This window comes from Phaseolus vulgaris, chromosome 1 (genome assembly GCF_051622355.1).
Source record: "Phaseolus vulgaris cultivar YP4 chromosome 1, ASM5162235v1, whole genome shotgun sequence".
NCBI lineage: Eukaryota > Viridiplantae > Streptophyta > Magnoliopsida > Fabales > Fabaceae > Phaseolus > Phaseolus vulgaris.
The window spans coordinates 32897117-32914481 of NC_143498.1; the positions used below are offsets into that span (position 1 = coordinate 32897117).

At 37.6% G+C, this 17365-nt stretch overlaps 1 protein-coding gene across 1 annotated transcript; it reads right to left on the reverse strand.

The window, feature by feature from the left end:
• Positions 1-15269: 15269 nt before the first annotated feature.
• On the reverse strand, positions 15270-16073 carry LOC150029583 (uncharacterized). The gene has a single exon (XM_090296156.1). It carries the CDS (start codon positions 16071-16073, stop codon positions 15270-15272), a length of 804 nt encoding a protein of 267 aa, XP_090152282.1.
• Between the last annotated feature and the right edge of the window lie 1292 nt (positions 16074-17365).

Consider the following 17365-nt stretch of genomic DNA (forward strand, 5'->3'; position numbering starts at 1 on the left):
CGGTTTGCTGCTTTTACAACCTCATACAAAATTTTTAAAGAAAAGTATTTCAAAATTTTCGTGGAGCCGGATGGCTGAGATCTGTTTTATTGGTGGATGGGCAAACCAAAATTACTTTCCATTGGAAGGAGAATCCGATACAACTTGGTAATTAGTTGTGGTCATCTATGCCACCGTTGGATAAATCGATTTTGGTAGTTTTCGATCAACTTCCCTATATAAGCTGCCCACCCGAGAGGTGATAACTTTACATGGGTCATCTAAGAAGTGAACAGATTTCAATGGTACGTAGATTTCCTGCATCTAACTATGTATTCGTTATGTTGATGTGGGTTAATTTTATATGTACTTTTCAGCTCTTATCTTACGGATGGATTCGACCTTGAGCAAATTTATGAGTAATCTCAAGCGACAAGCGGCCAGATGGAAGCTTGGAAGCTTCGAGGTGGCTGAGAAAGAGAAAGCTATTGCCCAGTTGAAGTTATCTCGACCACTGCTCCGATTCCACCGGCTGTTAGTTGAAAGAGGGATCGTCCGCCTAAGGTCCAAGCTGGTCCTGAGGTCGGGTAGTCATCCATCAAGCAGCCTTCCATGTTAAGCCCTTCAATGCAAGTGGCACAGGCTATGCAATTTGACTTGCTCCCGGAAGATGAAGGCGTTCTAGTAGCCATACCCACCAGAAACTTGATAGAAGAATTAGTAGAATTGCAAAGTTGGGCTACTGTCGTGGGTAAGACGCTCAATGAAGAATTAAACAGGATTAATATAGTACTAGTGCCTAAGCTGAGGGTCGAGTTGGAAAAATTGGCCAATTTATTGAAGGTGGCCTTGGAGGCTGTTGAGGCTTGTAGAGAAAAGATGCAGAGGGATGAACTGGCGACCAAAGAACTACAAGAGGTTTTGAAGGCACACCTTACCAAAGTGGAGGCTGAGAGGGATCAACTTCTGAAAGAGAAAGTTGACGTTGAGAAAAAAGAAAAATCCCTCCCTATCGAGATGGAGAAGTGCTAGGAATTTATGCTACGAATAAATGAAGAAAGTTTCTATCATGGTATCCGCCAGGTAGCTTTTTATCATGACGTGCCGATGAATGACCCTTGTTATGATTTAAACAAAGATGTAGTAAATGGTGAGCTAGTGCCACTTGGTGGGAATGCTGAAAATGTTATGGAAGAGGAAGAATCTCAGCGTACCGAGGTGATCAAGCCAGAATCGTTGGTCGACGAGATAATAGAATGAATTTGAAAACATGGACCTGGGTTGTGGGCTTGGAACAAATTTTATTACCGCAATTTTACTCTTAACGGCATATGAACGACCAAATCTCTTTTACTCTTGTTTTTATATATTCGTTATCTGGCTTTGTTGAATGATTGGATTTGGGTAAAATACATGTGTGTAACTTTAGAGTGAGCTTCAGACCGAAAGAATGGTAAAACAACCTTTGAAAGAGTTAACAATGAATTTAGGGTTGAACAAATAGTAAAATAACAAAGTTATTAATGAGATTCAGACCAATGGACAGGTAAAATAATGAATTTCAGACTGATAGTCCGGTAAAATAACAGTTATTAATGAGATTCAGACCAATAGACCGGTAAAATAATGAATTTCAGACCGATAGACCGGTAAAATAATAGTTATTAATGATATTCAGATCGATGAACCGATAAAATAATGAATTTCAAACCGATAGACCGGTAAAATAACATTTATTAATGAGATTTAGACCGATAAACCGGTAGAATAATGAATTTCAGACCTATGGACTGGTAAAATAACAGTTATTAATGAGATTCTGACTGATAGACCGGTAGAATATGGATTTCGGACCGATAGACCGGTAAAATAACTTCTGGTTGAGGTGTTATGCGCTTGGTGAAATTTTATGGAATCATCACGATGCACCCTCTGGATGTAATGCAAAATAAAGAAAGAGATGTAAGACTGGAATGTTTTTAAAGTGCCTCGTTAAAACCTTCTCGGTAGAAAACCCTCCTTAGGGATAAAACGACCGAGCGAGGAAAGAGCACACTAATAAAGTTTACCAACTGTAATAGAATTTGAGATGCGTGGCATTCCACGTTCTTGGTATAGATTTTCCTGATAAATATTTTAAGTGATAAGCACCTCCTGCTCCTGTGTCGGCAATTCAGAATGACCCTTCCTATTTGCTAGAGAATTTTCCTCCCGTCTTCCAGGCGTCGCTGCGCATTTGCCATACTAAATCTTCTTTCTGAAAGTTTCTCGGTTTTACCCTTGAATTGTACCTCCTTGCCGCCCATAATTTGCACGCTTCCTTTGTTATCCTGCATTGATCTTTAAGTTCATTGATGAGGTCAAGGCCAACCAACAGACTCTTCTTGTTCAAGTCTAAATCCAATGTTTGCCGTCGTAAGGAAGGTTCCCCTACTTCGACAGGTATCGTGGCTATACAATGTTTCTTGGGTTGTAGATTGTGGCGTGCATCGGTAGGCCCATAAAACCTCGAGTAGTTCTTTTGTCCCATTACCTTTTGTTGGACCGAGTCTCTTTTTTAATTCGTTGAGGATGACTTTATTGGCCGCTTCTGCCTGATTGTTGGTCTACGGGTGCTTTACTGATATTGTAATGTGTTTGATGTTGAGTTTTCATAGAATTTAGCCAATCCTCGATCGGTAAATTGTCAGCCATTGTCGGTGATAATAATATGGGGTAGTTTGAATTGACACACGATATTTTTCCAAACAAAATTTTGGACGTTCGTGCAATTATTGTTGTTAAGGGCTCGACTTCGATCCATTTAGTGAAGTAATCTACGCCGACCAGTAAAAAGTTGCATTGTCCTTTGCCTGGAGCAAATGGTCCAATGTTATCCATCTCTCACTTCACAAATGGCCATGTGGAGATAATGGAATGGAGATTCTTGGGTTTCTGGTGAGATATGTTGCCATATTCTTGGCACTTCACACATTTTCGTACAAATCGGTACAGTATGTTGAAGATGGTTGCTGCCCCTTCAAGACATGTGTTTGATGAAGACTTTTATGTACAATTCCTGTATATTTCCTTTTGCTTTAAGAATGTCTTAAGTTGTGTTTAGAGGTTGTTTAAGAGTAGGCTTTTTGCTGAGTAACTCACCTCTTAACCCCTGATCATGTGATAAGAGCAAACACAAAATTTCTTAAACTGTTTTTCACATGTTTTACAAAAAACACGTTTATTGCATAAAAATAAATCTGTTCTTTTCTAAATAAACAAATTCTTTTTTAAACTGATGCTTTGGCTAAGTCTTGTGAAAATTAGATTTTGACTAAGTCTTCTACCTTTCAAAACGACTGTGTTTTAATAGTTAAGCTTTTTCTGTTATCGTTTTGAAAAATAAATCTGTTCATCTGTAAATGAATGGATTCTTTTTAGTCTAGTTCAAAGCTTATCTTAAACGGTTTTTAGTTTTTGTCCCTGCACCAGAATGGTTGACTAAGTCTCCTCACATAATAGATTCTCTAACTGCTTTTGAAAATAAATCTGTTCATTTTATTTTCAATCTGTTCTTTTTATAACAGCTTTAACTATTTTTCAAAAATCTGTTATAAGTTGGTTTTCTATAAAAAGAAAACTTGTTTCAGAGTTTAAACATCGATCATACATTTGAGAAAACAAGTTTTGCATAAGAGAATTAAGGATTTACAAAGAATTAACATTTGTTCTTGAAAGGTTTCCAAAATAAAAAATGTGCTTGTTCTTGTTTGGTTCCAAAGCTTGGTGAGAGGTGTTGCTACTGTTTAAGCGATCTGTTCTACTGGGTTAAGGCAGATTTCTGGATCCTCTATCAGGTGTATTCGTTTCACATTTCATTTCTTGTAAAAGTGTGGTTGTAAACTCTTCTTGATAGGGTTTCTTGATGAGTGTGTATGCTGAAATAGGGTTTTTCAGCAAGTGTACCAAAGTTTTTCTAGGGTTCAAAAACAGTGGTGTTTGTGGTTGTTTGAATTGTGATTTAGTGAATTTCACCTTGGTTTAGGTGAAGACTGGATGTAGCTTATTGGAGTGAACCAGTATAACTGCCTTGTGTTCAATCTCCCTTAATCTCTACACTCGAATTACTGCATATCTGTTAAACTGTCAAGAAATAAATTTGTTCAATTAATAATAAATCTGTTCTTTCTGGGCTTGTTTCATACTGTTCTTAATTTCTGGAAAAACTGTTTGATTATGAAAAGAACATATATAATCTGTTAAAAGCCACTGGAACAGATTGATTGTGATAGGTTACTCAATTAATTGTCAAACTATCAATTAAACCTTAATCACTTGCTTAAAATTGAAGGTTGTTGTTTTGTGATTCACTGGTTTTCTTTCTAATATCAGGGTGTGTGTGACTTGAAAATTAATCTGCATAATCTTGAGATTAACTTGGCTGATATAAACGTTTTTAAACATTAACAGTGTCAAAATAAATCTGTTCATTTTCAAATAAATCGATGTATTTTCTGTATACTATGATAAATACTGATTTTGCGAGAAACTTTTAAAAGGTCAATTCACCCCCCCTCTTGAACTTTGGCATTATTAAACCCAACAATTGGTATCAAGAGCTAGGACTTGTATTTTAATCAAGTTTGTTTGCAATAATATCTGAGTTTAAAGTGCTTTTTGCTGAGGGATCTGCTGTTAATAGACCACCTATGTTCAATGGAATGAATTATGCTTTTTGGAAAATTAAAATGCGGATTTTCATGGAATCTATTGATGCATTAATTTGGGAAGCTATGGTCCATGGACCCTATGTGCCAATGCAGGTGGTCAAGGATGAACAAGTGGTAAAGCCAAGATCTGAATGGAATGAGACCGAAAGGAAGAAGGCTCAATATGATCTTGTGGCCAAGAACATCATAACCTCTGCATTAACAATGGATGAGTTCTTCAGGATATCCCAATGTAATTCAACTAAGGAAATGTTGGAAGTCTTAGAATATGAACTGTTTAGAATGCAACCCGAGGAGAGCATTGCTGATGTGCAGAAAAGGTTCACTCACATTGTGAATCACCTTACTGGTTTGGGAAAGGAATTTGACAAAGAGGAACTCAACATAAAAGTGCTGAAGTGCCTCGACAGAAGCTGGCAACCAAAGGTGACTGCCATATCAGAAAGCCGTGATCTGTCAAAGCTGGGAACTGCTACACTATTTGGAAAATTAATGGAGCATGAGCTAGAGCTCAAGAGACTCAAAGAGCAGGAAACAACAGAAAGAAAACCCAAAGGACTTGCACTGAAAGCAAGTGAACAAAATGAGATCAAGGAAGAAAAAGAAGATGCTAAAAATGATGAAACAATAAGTCTTCTTACAAAGAGATTCAGCAGATTCTTGAAGAAGAAAAGCAGAGATAAGAACCAGCAGAAAAGAAGGTATCCTAAACCTAATGATTCAAATTCCTCTAACTATACTTGCTTTGGCTGTGGCAAAACAGGGCACATCAAAATGGATTGTCCAAACAATCAATCAAAGGAAAAATCTGCCAGCAAGAAGGTTGAAAGGAGCAAGGGAAGAAGAGCTTACATCTCATGGGAAGAAAATGAAGTATCTTCAACCAGCAACTCTTCAACTGAGAGTGAGGAAAACAATTTGTGCTTCATGGTGAAGGATGAAGAGTTAATCTCTGATTCAGTAAGTGAATTCTCTATGGATTCTGATAACTATGATCAATTGCTTGTTGCTTTCAAGGAAACAAATGATGAAGCAAATAGGCTAGCTGTAATATGCAATAAGTTGCAAAAGGTAAATAATGTGCTTGCACCTAAAGTAAAAACACTTGAGGAAGAACTGCATAAGGCCAAAACAGATTTGGTAAGCCTTGAACTAACATGCTTGCATGCCTCTATTAAAACCTGTGAAAACTGCAAAAAATTGGAAAAACAAGTGGAGTATTTGCTAAAAACCCTTTCCAATTTCACCAAGGGAAGAGAAAACCTTGAGTCTCTCCTTGGCTCACAGAATGCTGTTTTCAATAAAAATGGTCTTGGTTATACCCTTGGAAATGTAACCAATGTCAAAAAGCTTTTAAGTTTTTTTGTTCCAGCAAAATCAGGTTTTTCAACTTTTAACAGTTGCAAAAAGGCATCTCATGTAACCTGTTTTTACTGCTTGAAATCTGGAAATACCTCTAGGTCATGCATTGCTAGAAAGCATCTTGTTCCTAAGAATTTAGCAAAATGGCTACCAAAGAGAAGGTTTTAATCTGTGCTGGACCCTATACTGAAAAGGGTACCATTTGTATCATTTTTATTCTGTTTTGCAGATGAGCAACAAGAAAAATCAGTGGTACTTGGACAGTGGTTGTTCCAAGCATATGACTGGAGATCTTACAAAATTCACTAGCTTGAAGCTCAAAGCAGAGGGACATGTAACCTATGGTGATAATAACCGAGGTAGGATTTTGGGCAGAGGCATTGTTGGAATAGGGAATTCAATCACTATTGAGAATGTGCTTTATGTAGAAGCACTCAAGCATAGCCTTCTCAGCATCAGTCAACTTTGTGACAAAGGATACAAGGTGAACTTCAAGTCAAAGGGCTGTACAATCTCAAGTGATTCCTCTGGTAAAGTGCTGTTTACTGATAAGAGAGTGAATAACATATATCTGTTGAATATCATGGAAACTAACTCTTCAAATGAGTGTTTGCTGTCTAGAAGTGACGAGTCTTGGCTGTGGCACAGGAGCTTAGCTCACATACACACTAATCATTTAAATAAACTGAAATCTAAAGATCTAGTTTCTGGTTTACCTAACATTAAATTTCAGGATAACAGGCTCTGTGATGCTTGTGTGAAAGGTAAACAAATCAGATCCTCTTCAACTTAAAAGATATTGTTTCTACAAAAAATCCATTGGATGTATTACATATGGACTTATTTGGACCATCTAGAGTTGCTAGCTTGGCTGGAAATTTGTATGCTTTAGTTGTTGTGGATGACTACTCTAGATTCACATGGACTTTGTTTCTTGCACATAAAAATGATGCTTACATTGCTTTTAAGAAATTAACAAAGGTTCTGCAAAATGAAAATGGTTGCTGCATTAAATCAATTCGAAGTGATCATGGGCGAGAGTTTCAGAATGCTAGATTTGAGAGGTTCTGTGAGAAGCATGGGATATCACACACTTTTTCAGTCCCTAGGACTCCCCAACAAAACGGTGTAGTTGAAAGAAAAAACAGATCATTAGAGGAACTAGCTAGATCTATGTTAAATGAATCTAAGCTTCCTAAGTATTTTTGGGCAGATGCAGTCTATATTGCAGCTTATGTGTTAAATAGAACCTTAATTAGACCCATTCTTAAGAAAACTCCATATGAATTGTATGAGGGCAGAAAACCTATTGTGAGTCACCTTAGGGTATTTGGGTGTAAATGCTTTGTATTGAATAATGACAAAGAAAATCTAGGTAAGTTTGATGCTAAATCTGATGAAGGTGTGCACATTGGTTATGCTTTAAATGGTCATGCATATAGAGTCTTCAATAAAAGGTTGCTCATAGTAGAAGAATCAATGCATGTTGTATTTGATGAAATTGATCATAGCATATCTAAAACTGCTGCTGATGACCTTGACAGTGATAAATTTAAATATGTTTTAAATCAAAATGAATTGATTCATATTGATACTGCTGATACACATGGTATGAAAGAACCTACTGTGTCTGCAGGTTTGCCAAAAAAGTGGAAAAACCCGAGAGACCTAACCCTTGATAATGTCATTGGGAACATTGAGAAAGGAGTATCAACTAGGAAATCCTTGAACAACTTCTGTGAAGCAATGGCCTTTGTATCTCAAGTGGAACCCAAAAATCCGAATGAAGCCCTCAAGGACAACAACTGGATTTTAGCCATGCAAGAGGAACTGAATCAATTTGCTCTAAATGAGGTCTGGACTCTTGTTCCTAGAATATCTGAGATGAATATAATTGGAACAAAATGGGTATTCAGAAACAAGATGGATGAGCATGGGGTGATTACCAGAAATAAGGCTAGGCTAGTGGCTAAAGGATATAATCAAGAAGAAGAAATAAACTATGATGAGACATATGCACCAGTAGCTCGGCTAGAAGCTGTTAGATTGCTGCTTGCCTTCTCCTGCATCAAAGGGTTCAAGCTATTCCAAATGGATGTGAAGAGTGCCTTCTTGAATGGTTATATAAATGAAGAGGTATTTGTTTCACAGCTACCAGGTTTTGAAGACCATCAGCATCCAGAATACGTGTTCAAACTCAAAAAGGCTCTCTATGGGCTCAAGCAAGCTCCTAGGCAATGGTATGAGAGGCTAAGTGATTTCCTCACCTCACAAGGCTATGACAGAGGCAAATCTGATAAGACCTTGTTCATTAAGAAGAAAGGAGATGACACAATTATAGTACAAGTATATGTGGATGACATCATTTTTGGATCAAACAATGGAGAATTGTGTGAAACTTTTGTGAAAGTCATGAAGAGTGAGTTTGAAATGTCAATGATGGGTGAGTTGAACTATTTTCTAGGCTTGCAGGTCAAAAAACTCAAGGATGGCATTTTCTTAAATCAAGCTAAATACTGTAAGGATCTGCTGAAGAAATTTGAAATGGACAAGTGCAAACCAATCAGCACACCCTTCTCAACAAGCTGTCACTTGGATCATGATGAAGCTGGAATTTCTGTTGATGAAACCAAATACAGAGGACTCATAGGATCTCTATTGTATCTCACTGCCAACAGGCCTGACATAATGTTTGCAGTGTGCATGTGTGCTCGGTTGCAATATGCTCCTAAGGAATCACATTACAATGCTGCCAAAAGGATTTTGAAGTATTTGCAAGGAACTAAAGAAGTTGGCTTGTGGTATCCAGGTAACATTTCATTAAGTTTAACTGGATATTCTGATTCAAATTTTGCAGGTTGCAAAATTGATAGGAAGAGCACAAGTGGAACCTGTCACTTGCTTGGATCAAGCTTGATCTCATGGCAATGCAAAAAGCAGGCTTGTGTAGCTCTCTCCACAGCTGAAGCAGAGTACATTGCAGCAGGGAGTTGCTGTGCTCAAACTACATGGCTAAGACAACAATTAAATGATTTTGGTATCTTACTTAACCATATACCTCTGCTGTGTTATAACACAAGTGCAATCAACTTAACCAAAAATTCTGTCATGCATTCAAGAACCAAACACATTGAAATTAGGCATCATTTCCTAAGGGAACACATTTCAAATGGAACATGTGAGATTAAGTTCATTGGTACAGATTTACAGCTTGCTGATTTGTTCACAAAACCATTGGCTAAAGATATGTTTAATTTTCTGCTCAATGAATTGGGAATTATAAATGTTAATTGTACCTCGCAGTAGAAAAATTAAATATGTTTATTCGCAATTAAATTTGTTTATTTTTTGTACTGATATGCATTGATGACTAGGAAAGAGAAATTATGATCTTTGACTGATTGACTGACTTAGTGGGCATTAACCTCTGTACCTTTGACGGTTTTGGTCATGGTTATGTAACCGATTTGATGGTTTGGGTGCTCAATGAAGGTATGAGTTGTGTGCATCGTGACCCTAAATATTTGCTGCATATTTTCAAAGATTCTCTGCACAATTTCAGAGCATCAAATCTTTATGCATATCCATTCATAAATGCCATATCAACCTATTCATTTCTCAATATAAATCTGTGTGAAAATCTGCTACTCACATTGGTTGTCCATTTTCGGTTCTCACCATTTGAAACAAAGAGAAAATTCTGGTTCAACCATGGCTTCTTCTTCAAGACAGAAACAGAAAAATAAGGGTACATTGTCTTCTATGTGAAAGGGATCAAAATGAAGATCACAAGTGATGTTTGAAATTCTGTGGCTGGAATCAAGTATGCTGGAATGAAAGTGGGAAAAAAGGAAACACCAGTGGGATTCAAGAATTCAATAAACTGCAATATTACAAGAGCTGTATGAGGACCCCTACCCAGAGCATAAGCAGATTCCATGCAGGTCATTTGAACCTTACACCACGTCTTGTTGCCTACATTATAGCATGGTAACTCATCCCAAGAGTTACAAATCATGCTGTTTTACATGAAGAGGATTTAATCCTTTTATATTGCATCATGAACCAGATTAAGGTAAACTGAGTTTTGATCATCAATGAACATATGCTGAAATTTAAAAGGTTGGCTGATTATCGCTTTCCTTATGCTATACTTGTTTCAAAATTGATTGATTTCTTTGGTGTTGATGCTTCAAATGAGAGAAACGAACCCATCAAGGCTGTAAGTGAGATTGACAATTCAACTCTCACAAAAATGGGATTTCACAAAATAAAGGACAATTGGGTGGTTCTCAAAGGCAAGAATCCCCAAGAAGAACATGGAGCCTCAAACCTCAACAATGAAGATGAGGATGAAGCTATTCCCATGGAAGATGACACAGTTCAAGCTGCAAAACACTCATGTTATGTTATCCATCACTCCTGTGGGCAAGAGCAATCTGCTGAACATGCTGGAAATCAAAGGATAAGTTCTCCATCTGTAGAAATCAGAGGAGATTCACCAGCTCCACAATCAGTGCATGAAAAAGCTGCTGCAACTCACCAAAATGCTATTGTTGTGTATCAAGCTCAAGAATACAGGGGAGAGCCTTTATCCATGTTTGAAAGGCAAGTTCTGTATCGCCTTGATGCTATGACAACATAATAGAGGGCATACTTTGAGACCACTCAAGCAAGGTTTCAGCATTTGGATGATCAAATTGAAGGAGTTCAGGTGCAGCTTGCAGAGCTATACTACAAGGATTAGAAGTATCTTTCTTTCCATGCTTTCTTTTATCAGTTTTTAAATTTTTGTAATGCTGAACAATTTGTCTTTATTTTCTGGACTGTTATAGTTATGTTTCTGTTTTATCTTTCTCTATGCTTAAATGTTGTTTGATGAATCCAAAGGGGGAGAAAAATAGCTCACCATGCTAGGTGAAGCTAGCTGAAACAGGAAGTTACATTCTACACCTTAAAACTAATTCACATGTTATGCAATGTTTCAATTTTCTGGTTTAGTATTTGGTGCAATACAGATTCTTAAAGCAACAGAGCTTTGGGGATTTGTCTTCATCAAACAGGGGGAGATTGTTGAAGATGGTTGCTGCCCCTTCAAGACATGTGTTTGATGAAGACTTTTATGTACAATTCATCTATATTTCCTTTTGCTTTAAGAATGTCTTAGGTTGTGTTTAGAGATTGTTTAAGAGTAGGCTTTTTGCTGAGTAACTCACCTCTTAACCCCTGACCATGTGATAAGAGCAAGCACAAAATTTCTTAAACTGTTTTTCACATGTTTTACAAAAAACACGTTTACTATATTAAAATAAATCTGTTCTTTTCTAAATAAACAGATTCTTTTTTAAACTGATGCTTTGACTAAGTTTTGTGAAAATTAGATTTTGTGCATCAAGTATTTTGACTCAGTCTTCTACCTTTCAAAACGACTGTGTTTTAATAGTTAAGCTTTTTCTGTTATCGTTTTGAAAAATAATTTTGTTCATCTGTAAATGAATGGATTCTTTTTAGTCTGGTGCAAAGCTTATCTTAAACGGTTTTTAGTTTTTGTCCCTGCACCAGAATGGTTGACTAAGTCTCCTCACATAAAAGATTCTCTAACTGCTTTTGAAAATAAATCTGTTCATTTTATTTCCAATCTGTTCTTTTTGTAACAGCTTTAACTATTTTTCAAAAATCTGTTATAAGTTGGTTTTCTATAGAAAGGAAACTTGTTTATGAGTTTAAACATCGATCATACATTTGAGAAAACAAGTTTTGCATAAGAGAATTAAGGATTTACAAAGAATTAGCATTTGTTCTTGAAAGGTTTCCAAAATCAAAAGTGTGCTTGTTTTTGTTTGGTTCCAAAGCTTGTTGAGAGGTACTGCTACTATTTAAGCGGTCTGTTTTACTGGGTTAAGGCAGATTTCTGGATCCTCTATCAGGTGCATTCTTTTCACATTTCATTTCTTGTAAAAGTATGGTTGTAAACTCTTCTTGATAGGGTTTCTTGAAGAGTGTGTATGCTGAAATAGGGTTTTTCAGCAAGTGTACCAAAGTTCTTGTAGGGTTCAAGAACAGTGGTGTTTGTGGTTGTTTGAATTGTGATTTAGTGAATTTCACCTTGGTTTAGGTGAAGACTGGATGTAGCTCATTGGAATGAACCAGTATAACTGCCTTGTGTTCATTCTCCCTTAATCTTTGCACTCGAATTACTGCATATCTGTTAAACTGTCAAGAAATAAATATGTTCAATTAATAATAAATCTGTTCTTTCTGGGCTTGTTTCATACTGTTCTTAATTTCTGGAAAAACTGTTTGATTATGAAAAGAACATATATAATCTGTTAAAAGCCACTGGAACAAACTGATTGTGATAGGTTACTCAATTAATTGTCAAGCTATCAATTGAACCTTAATCACTTGCTTAAAATTGAAGGTTGCTGTTTTGTTATTCACTGGTTTTCTTTCTAATATCAGGGTGTGTGTGACTTGCAAATTAATCTGCATAATCTTGAGATTAACTTGGCTGATATAAACGTTTTTAAACATTAACAGTGCCAAAATAAATCTGTTCATTTTCAAATAAATCGATTTATTTTCTGTATACTGTGATAAATATTGATTATGCGAGAAATTTTTAAAAGGTCAATTCACCCCCCTTCTTGAACTTTGGCACTATTAAACTCAACACAGTATCCTTGCATAGTCAACCAATAATAACCTGCCCGTAGTACTTTGGCTGCCATTGTTCGTGCTCGGGAATGAGTTCTGCATACCCCCTTGTGTATTTCGCACATGACATACGTGACCTGCTAAAGAGTAAGGCATTTTAGAAGCGGACGAGTGTACCCTCGTCTGTAAAGGTTTTGATCTATTATGAGGAATCAGGCGACCTATTACTTCATCGTTTTTTCTGAGTGTGCTTCACATATTCCATCCATTAAATATTGTTTGATGGGTGGCATCTAGTTGGGCTGGGTATCAGTCATAAGGCAATCTTTGACATCTACACTTGGGTTAGCTAAAGTCACATAAATGACTGACTGATGAGTTCCTTTTTTCCTGACGGTTGTTAATCGGGAGAGCACATTGACTCTAGTATTATTTTTGTGTCGAATGTCGTGAATTGATACCTCGTCAAACTTAGTAACTAAATTTTGTATGAAATGAAAATACTGTTGCAGTAATGCTTCTCGGACATCAAATTCTTCGTTCAGCTATCCGACCACCAGTCGGGAATCGCTCTTGCACGCCAAGTTCTTCACTTTTAAATCAATGGCCAAGGTAAGACTGGCTATGATGGCTTCATACTCCACTTAATTGTTCGAGGCTTTGAACTCAAACTTGATGGCTTGCTCGATAAGAGTATTATTTGGTCCTTTTAGAACCACCCTCGCACCGCACGATCGGCTATTCGACAATTCGTCGACATGCAGTGTCCATTGGGAAGTTTTGGTCGTAGTGGACTGGGGACTAAGTTCAGCTGCAAAATCTGCGAGAGCCTGTGACTTAATTGCTCCTCTGGGTTGATATTGGATGTGGAATTCTGATAATTCGATAGCCCATCCGATCTGGTTTTGCCAAAAATTTGACAATGGGATAATCAGTCCTTACTATGACTCGATGGTTCTGAAAGTACATGCGCGCCATGGAGAACTTTCTCAATCATTTGTTACCGGACTTCTGCGCCATGGAGAACTAAGCTAACAAAATAAACACGTATTTCTTCGGTTTCTACTTCTTGGACCCAAACTGAACTCACTGCATCATCTGAGATAATCAGGTAAACAATGATGGGTTCTTTGGCGTTTGGTTTTTGTATGACTGGAGGAGATGCCAAAAATTCTTTTAACTGGAGAAAAATTTGTTCACAATTGTTTGTCCATTCGAACCTAGATGCCTTTTTCAACATTTGTACAGTAGGCTTTGTTTTTTCTGCAAGTTTTGTCACGAAACGGGAAAGCGTCATGAGTCAGCCGACCAACCTCTGAATTTACTTGATGTTGTTGAGGCTTCACATCTCGGCGATAGCTCGACACTTTTTAGGGTTGCCTTCTATTCCTCGATGGGTGAGCATAAAACCCAAGAACTTTCCTCCTTCTACGTCGGACGCACACTTGTCGCGGTTGAGGCACATACGGTATTTGCGAAGAGCTTGGAAGACTTCCTTCAGATTCGTTATATGTTGTTTGCATGAATTGGATTTGACGACTACGTTTCTTCCAATCATATCCTGAAAGACAAAATCCATTAACCGATGGTAGGTGGCTCCCGCATTTTTTAGGACGAAGGGCATGACTTCATAATAAAAGTTGATGGAGTCGGTCGTAAATGTCGTCTTTTCTATGTCTTGCGAGTGCATTTGAATTTGATTGTACCCAGAATATGCATCGCAGAAAATGAGAACGTTATGACCGGCTGCCCCGTTGACCAGTCGATCGATGGTTGGTAGGGGATAAGAGTCTTTGGGGCATGCTTTGTTGAGGTCGGGATAATCTACATAGATCCACCACTTGCCATTTTGATTTTTTGACCATGACTACTTTGGCCAACCATGTCGTATAGTTAGCTCTTCAAATAAAACCTATTTTCACCAATTTGTCGGTTTCTTCTCGGGCGGCCTTACGTCGTTCCTCCCCCAACTTTTGTTTCTTTTGGGCTATTGGCCTGACTTCCTTGTAAACAGAGAGGCGGTGGGTAATGACGTTGGGACTTACTCCAGGCATATTTGCAGCAGGCCAGGAAAATAAATCAGAGTTTTTAACTATGGTTGTGCTCACTGACTTCCGGTCGTTTGGGTTTAGGGACGATCCAATGTAAGTTTTATGTTCATCACGGAGGGGTACGGGCTAGAGGTCTTCACCTGCCTCCATATGGGCGGCTTCAAGCCGAGGATCTAAATCTACTAAGGCAACCATGTGTTCTTCTGGGTGCCTGTATCGGGAGTGTATCTCTGTTGACCGCTCCCGTCTTCTTGGAGATTTGTCGTTTGGTGACATCGTGTACAATCGTCTGGTGGGTTTGACCTTTAGGCTAGCAACATAACATTCCCGGGTTGTCCTTTGGTCTGCATGCATTGTTACAATATCCCCGATCGTGGAAGGGAATTTCATTGTCAAATGAGGGGTGGAGACTATTGCTTTCAGGTGGTTAAAGGATGAACGTCCAAGCAATGTTATATGAGGTATTTGCATTGACTAGTAGATACCTGACATTTATGGTTTTACTAAGGCATCATTCTTCTCCAAAAGTGGTGAATAAATCAAGATATCCCTTGGTATCAACCCGCTCACCTGAGAACCCGACAATCTGCTCCTCATAAGGCTGTATGTTTGTTTCTGGAATTCCCATCTTTTTTAAAGTCTTCCAATAAAGAATGTCAATCAAACTGCCTTGATCTACCAATACTTTAGTGATTGCAAATTTGTCTATCTCTACGGTGATTACCATAGGGTCATCTTGTGTTGGGTCTATTGCAGTGAAGTCGTCATCCGTGAATGTTATTGGGGGCATTCTTGATCGCTTTTGAGCAGAAATGGAGTGGATCAACTGAATAGCTCTAAGATGCCTTTTCCTGGTGGAATTAGAGCATTTACCACCTACAAAACCTATGGCTATATAATTGACTGTTTCTTTAGGTGCACTGAGTGACACGGGGTCGGCTATAGTGTTGATGACTTCTCGAACTCTGCGTTTGGTGCGATTATCCCTTTCAGAGCTTTCGCTGCTTGGTCGAGTTCTTCTTACTGGGCTATCGCTTTGTTTTTGTTGTGTTGGACGTTGATGATCGTCGTGGCTTCGAATATCCCTTCGTTCAGGGCGTTCACGATCTTTAAAGGATTGATCAATATCTCGTTGTGGTGACCGAAAAGTAGTGATGGTAGTCTTAATGAACTTGCGAAGGTGGCCAGCTTGGATGAGTTCCTTTATTTTATCTTTCAATGCTTGACAACCTTTGGTTGTGTGGCCATAATTGCGATGGTATTGACAATATTTGGAAGTATCAACATTGCGTGGATGTTGTGCTTGCTTAAGCATGGGAATTAATTTGTGTTGATCAAGAATGATCAAAGGCTTTGAAGAATCTGAATCCATGTGTTTGATGCAAGGCTGAAGTTGCTGTTGTGTTTAGGATAGGATTTGGGTAGTTTATCTGTGTAATCCACTCTTTGTTGAATCTAAAGCTAAAGTGTTTTTAAATCTTTCAAGATTAAAGTGTTTTTCAAACTAAGTGAAAAACAACCTGTTGTTTTGTCGAAACAACCGATTGTTTTACTCTTAGGTGTTTTTGAAAAGGTTGACAAAGTGTTTTGGTTGGTTGACTTGCTGTCAAACCAGAACAATCGATTGTTTCGTGCTTTCAATCGATTGTTTGTTTGAAAATCCTAACAAAATTTCATTTTGTTAGTTGAGTGTGCTTTAAATGATTTGAAACTGAATACACTTCTGTATTAAATGCTTTGGAAAATCTTTGAAAGCTATAAATAGTTTGTTTATGTTTTATAACAAACAAGAAAAACTAGATTTGAGTTTTATTTGAACATTCACTTTTCAGCTTTGGTTTTCTCAAGAGAGAGTGAAATATAATTACATCTGTATTGATTTCAGATTGTTCTGTAAACAAGTGTAATTCGTTCTGAATACTTTGTAAATTCTGGTGTTGTTGCCAAGAAGTGTTGTGTGCTCTTGAGGTTGTCAAGATCAACATTCTTGGTGTGTGTTGTGCTAAAGGAAGTGTATTTCTTGAAGGGTTCAAGGTCACTTCTTTGGTGGTTTTGTGTGTAATCTGTATTGATTGCTTAATGGATTGTCCAGTGGCTTCTGAGGACTGGATGTAGCTTTTGGTTTAGGAGTGAACCAGTATAAACTCTTTGTGTATCTCTTTCTTCCCTTAAATTCATTTAAATTCAGTTGTTATTGCTTTGCTGGTATAAACATTCGATTGTTTTTCTGGTGCTTCGCTGTTTTGTGCTTTATATCTTGGCTAACTGAATTTTTGATTGAGTTTCATACAAAGGATTTTGTTCTAGCTAAAAAAGATTTCAAAAACCCCCTTTAAACAATTCACCCCCTCTCGTTTAAGGCCATATATTTAAACAATTGGCATTAAGAGCTTGGTTCTTGAAAAATACTAAAGTTTGATCCTAAAATCTTTTTTCAATGGCAGAAAAACTACCTTTTGGGGAAGGTGTCTCAATCAATAGACTGTTAGGAATGTATGGCTTTAAACTAGAATTGGGGGGGGGGGGGGGTGAATTGTTTAAAGAGGGTTTTCGCAAACTTTTAAGCCAAGAATGAAATTACTTCGAGAAACAAATGATAAGGAATTC

Coding starts and splice junctions, on each gene's coding strand:
- LOC150029583 (XM_090296156.1), bottom strand. CDS start 16,073: ATGCTTAAGCAAGCACAACATCCACGCAATGTTGATACTTCCAAATAT.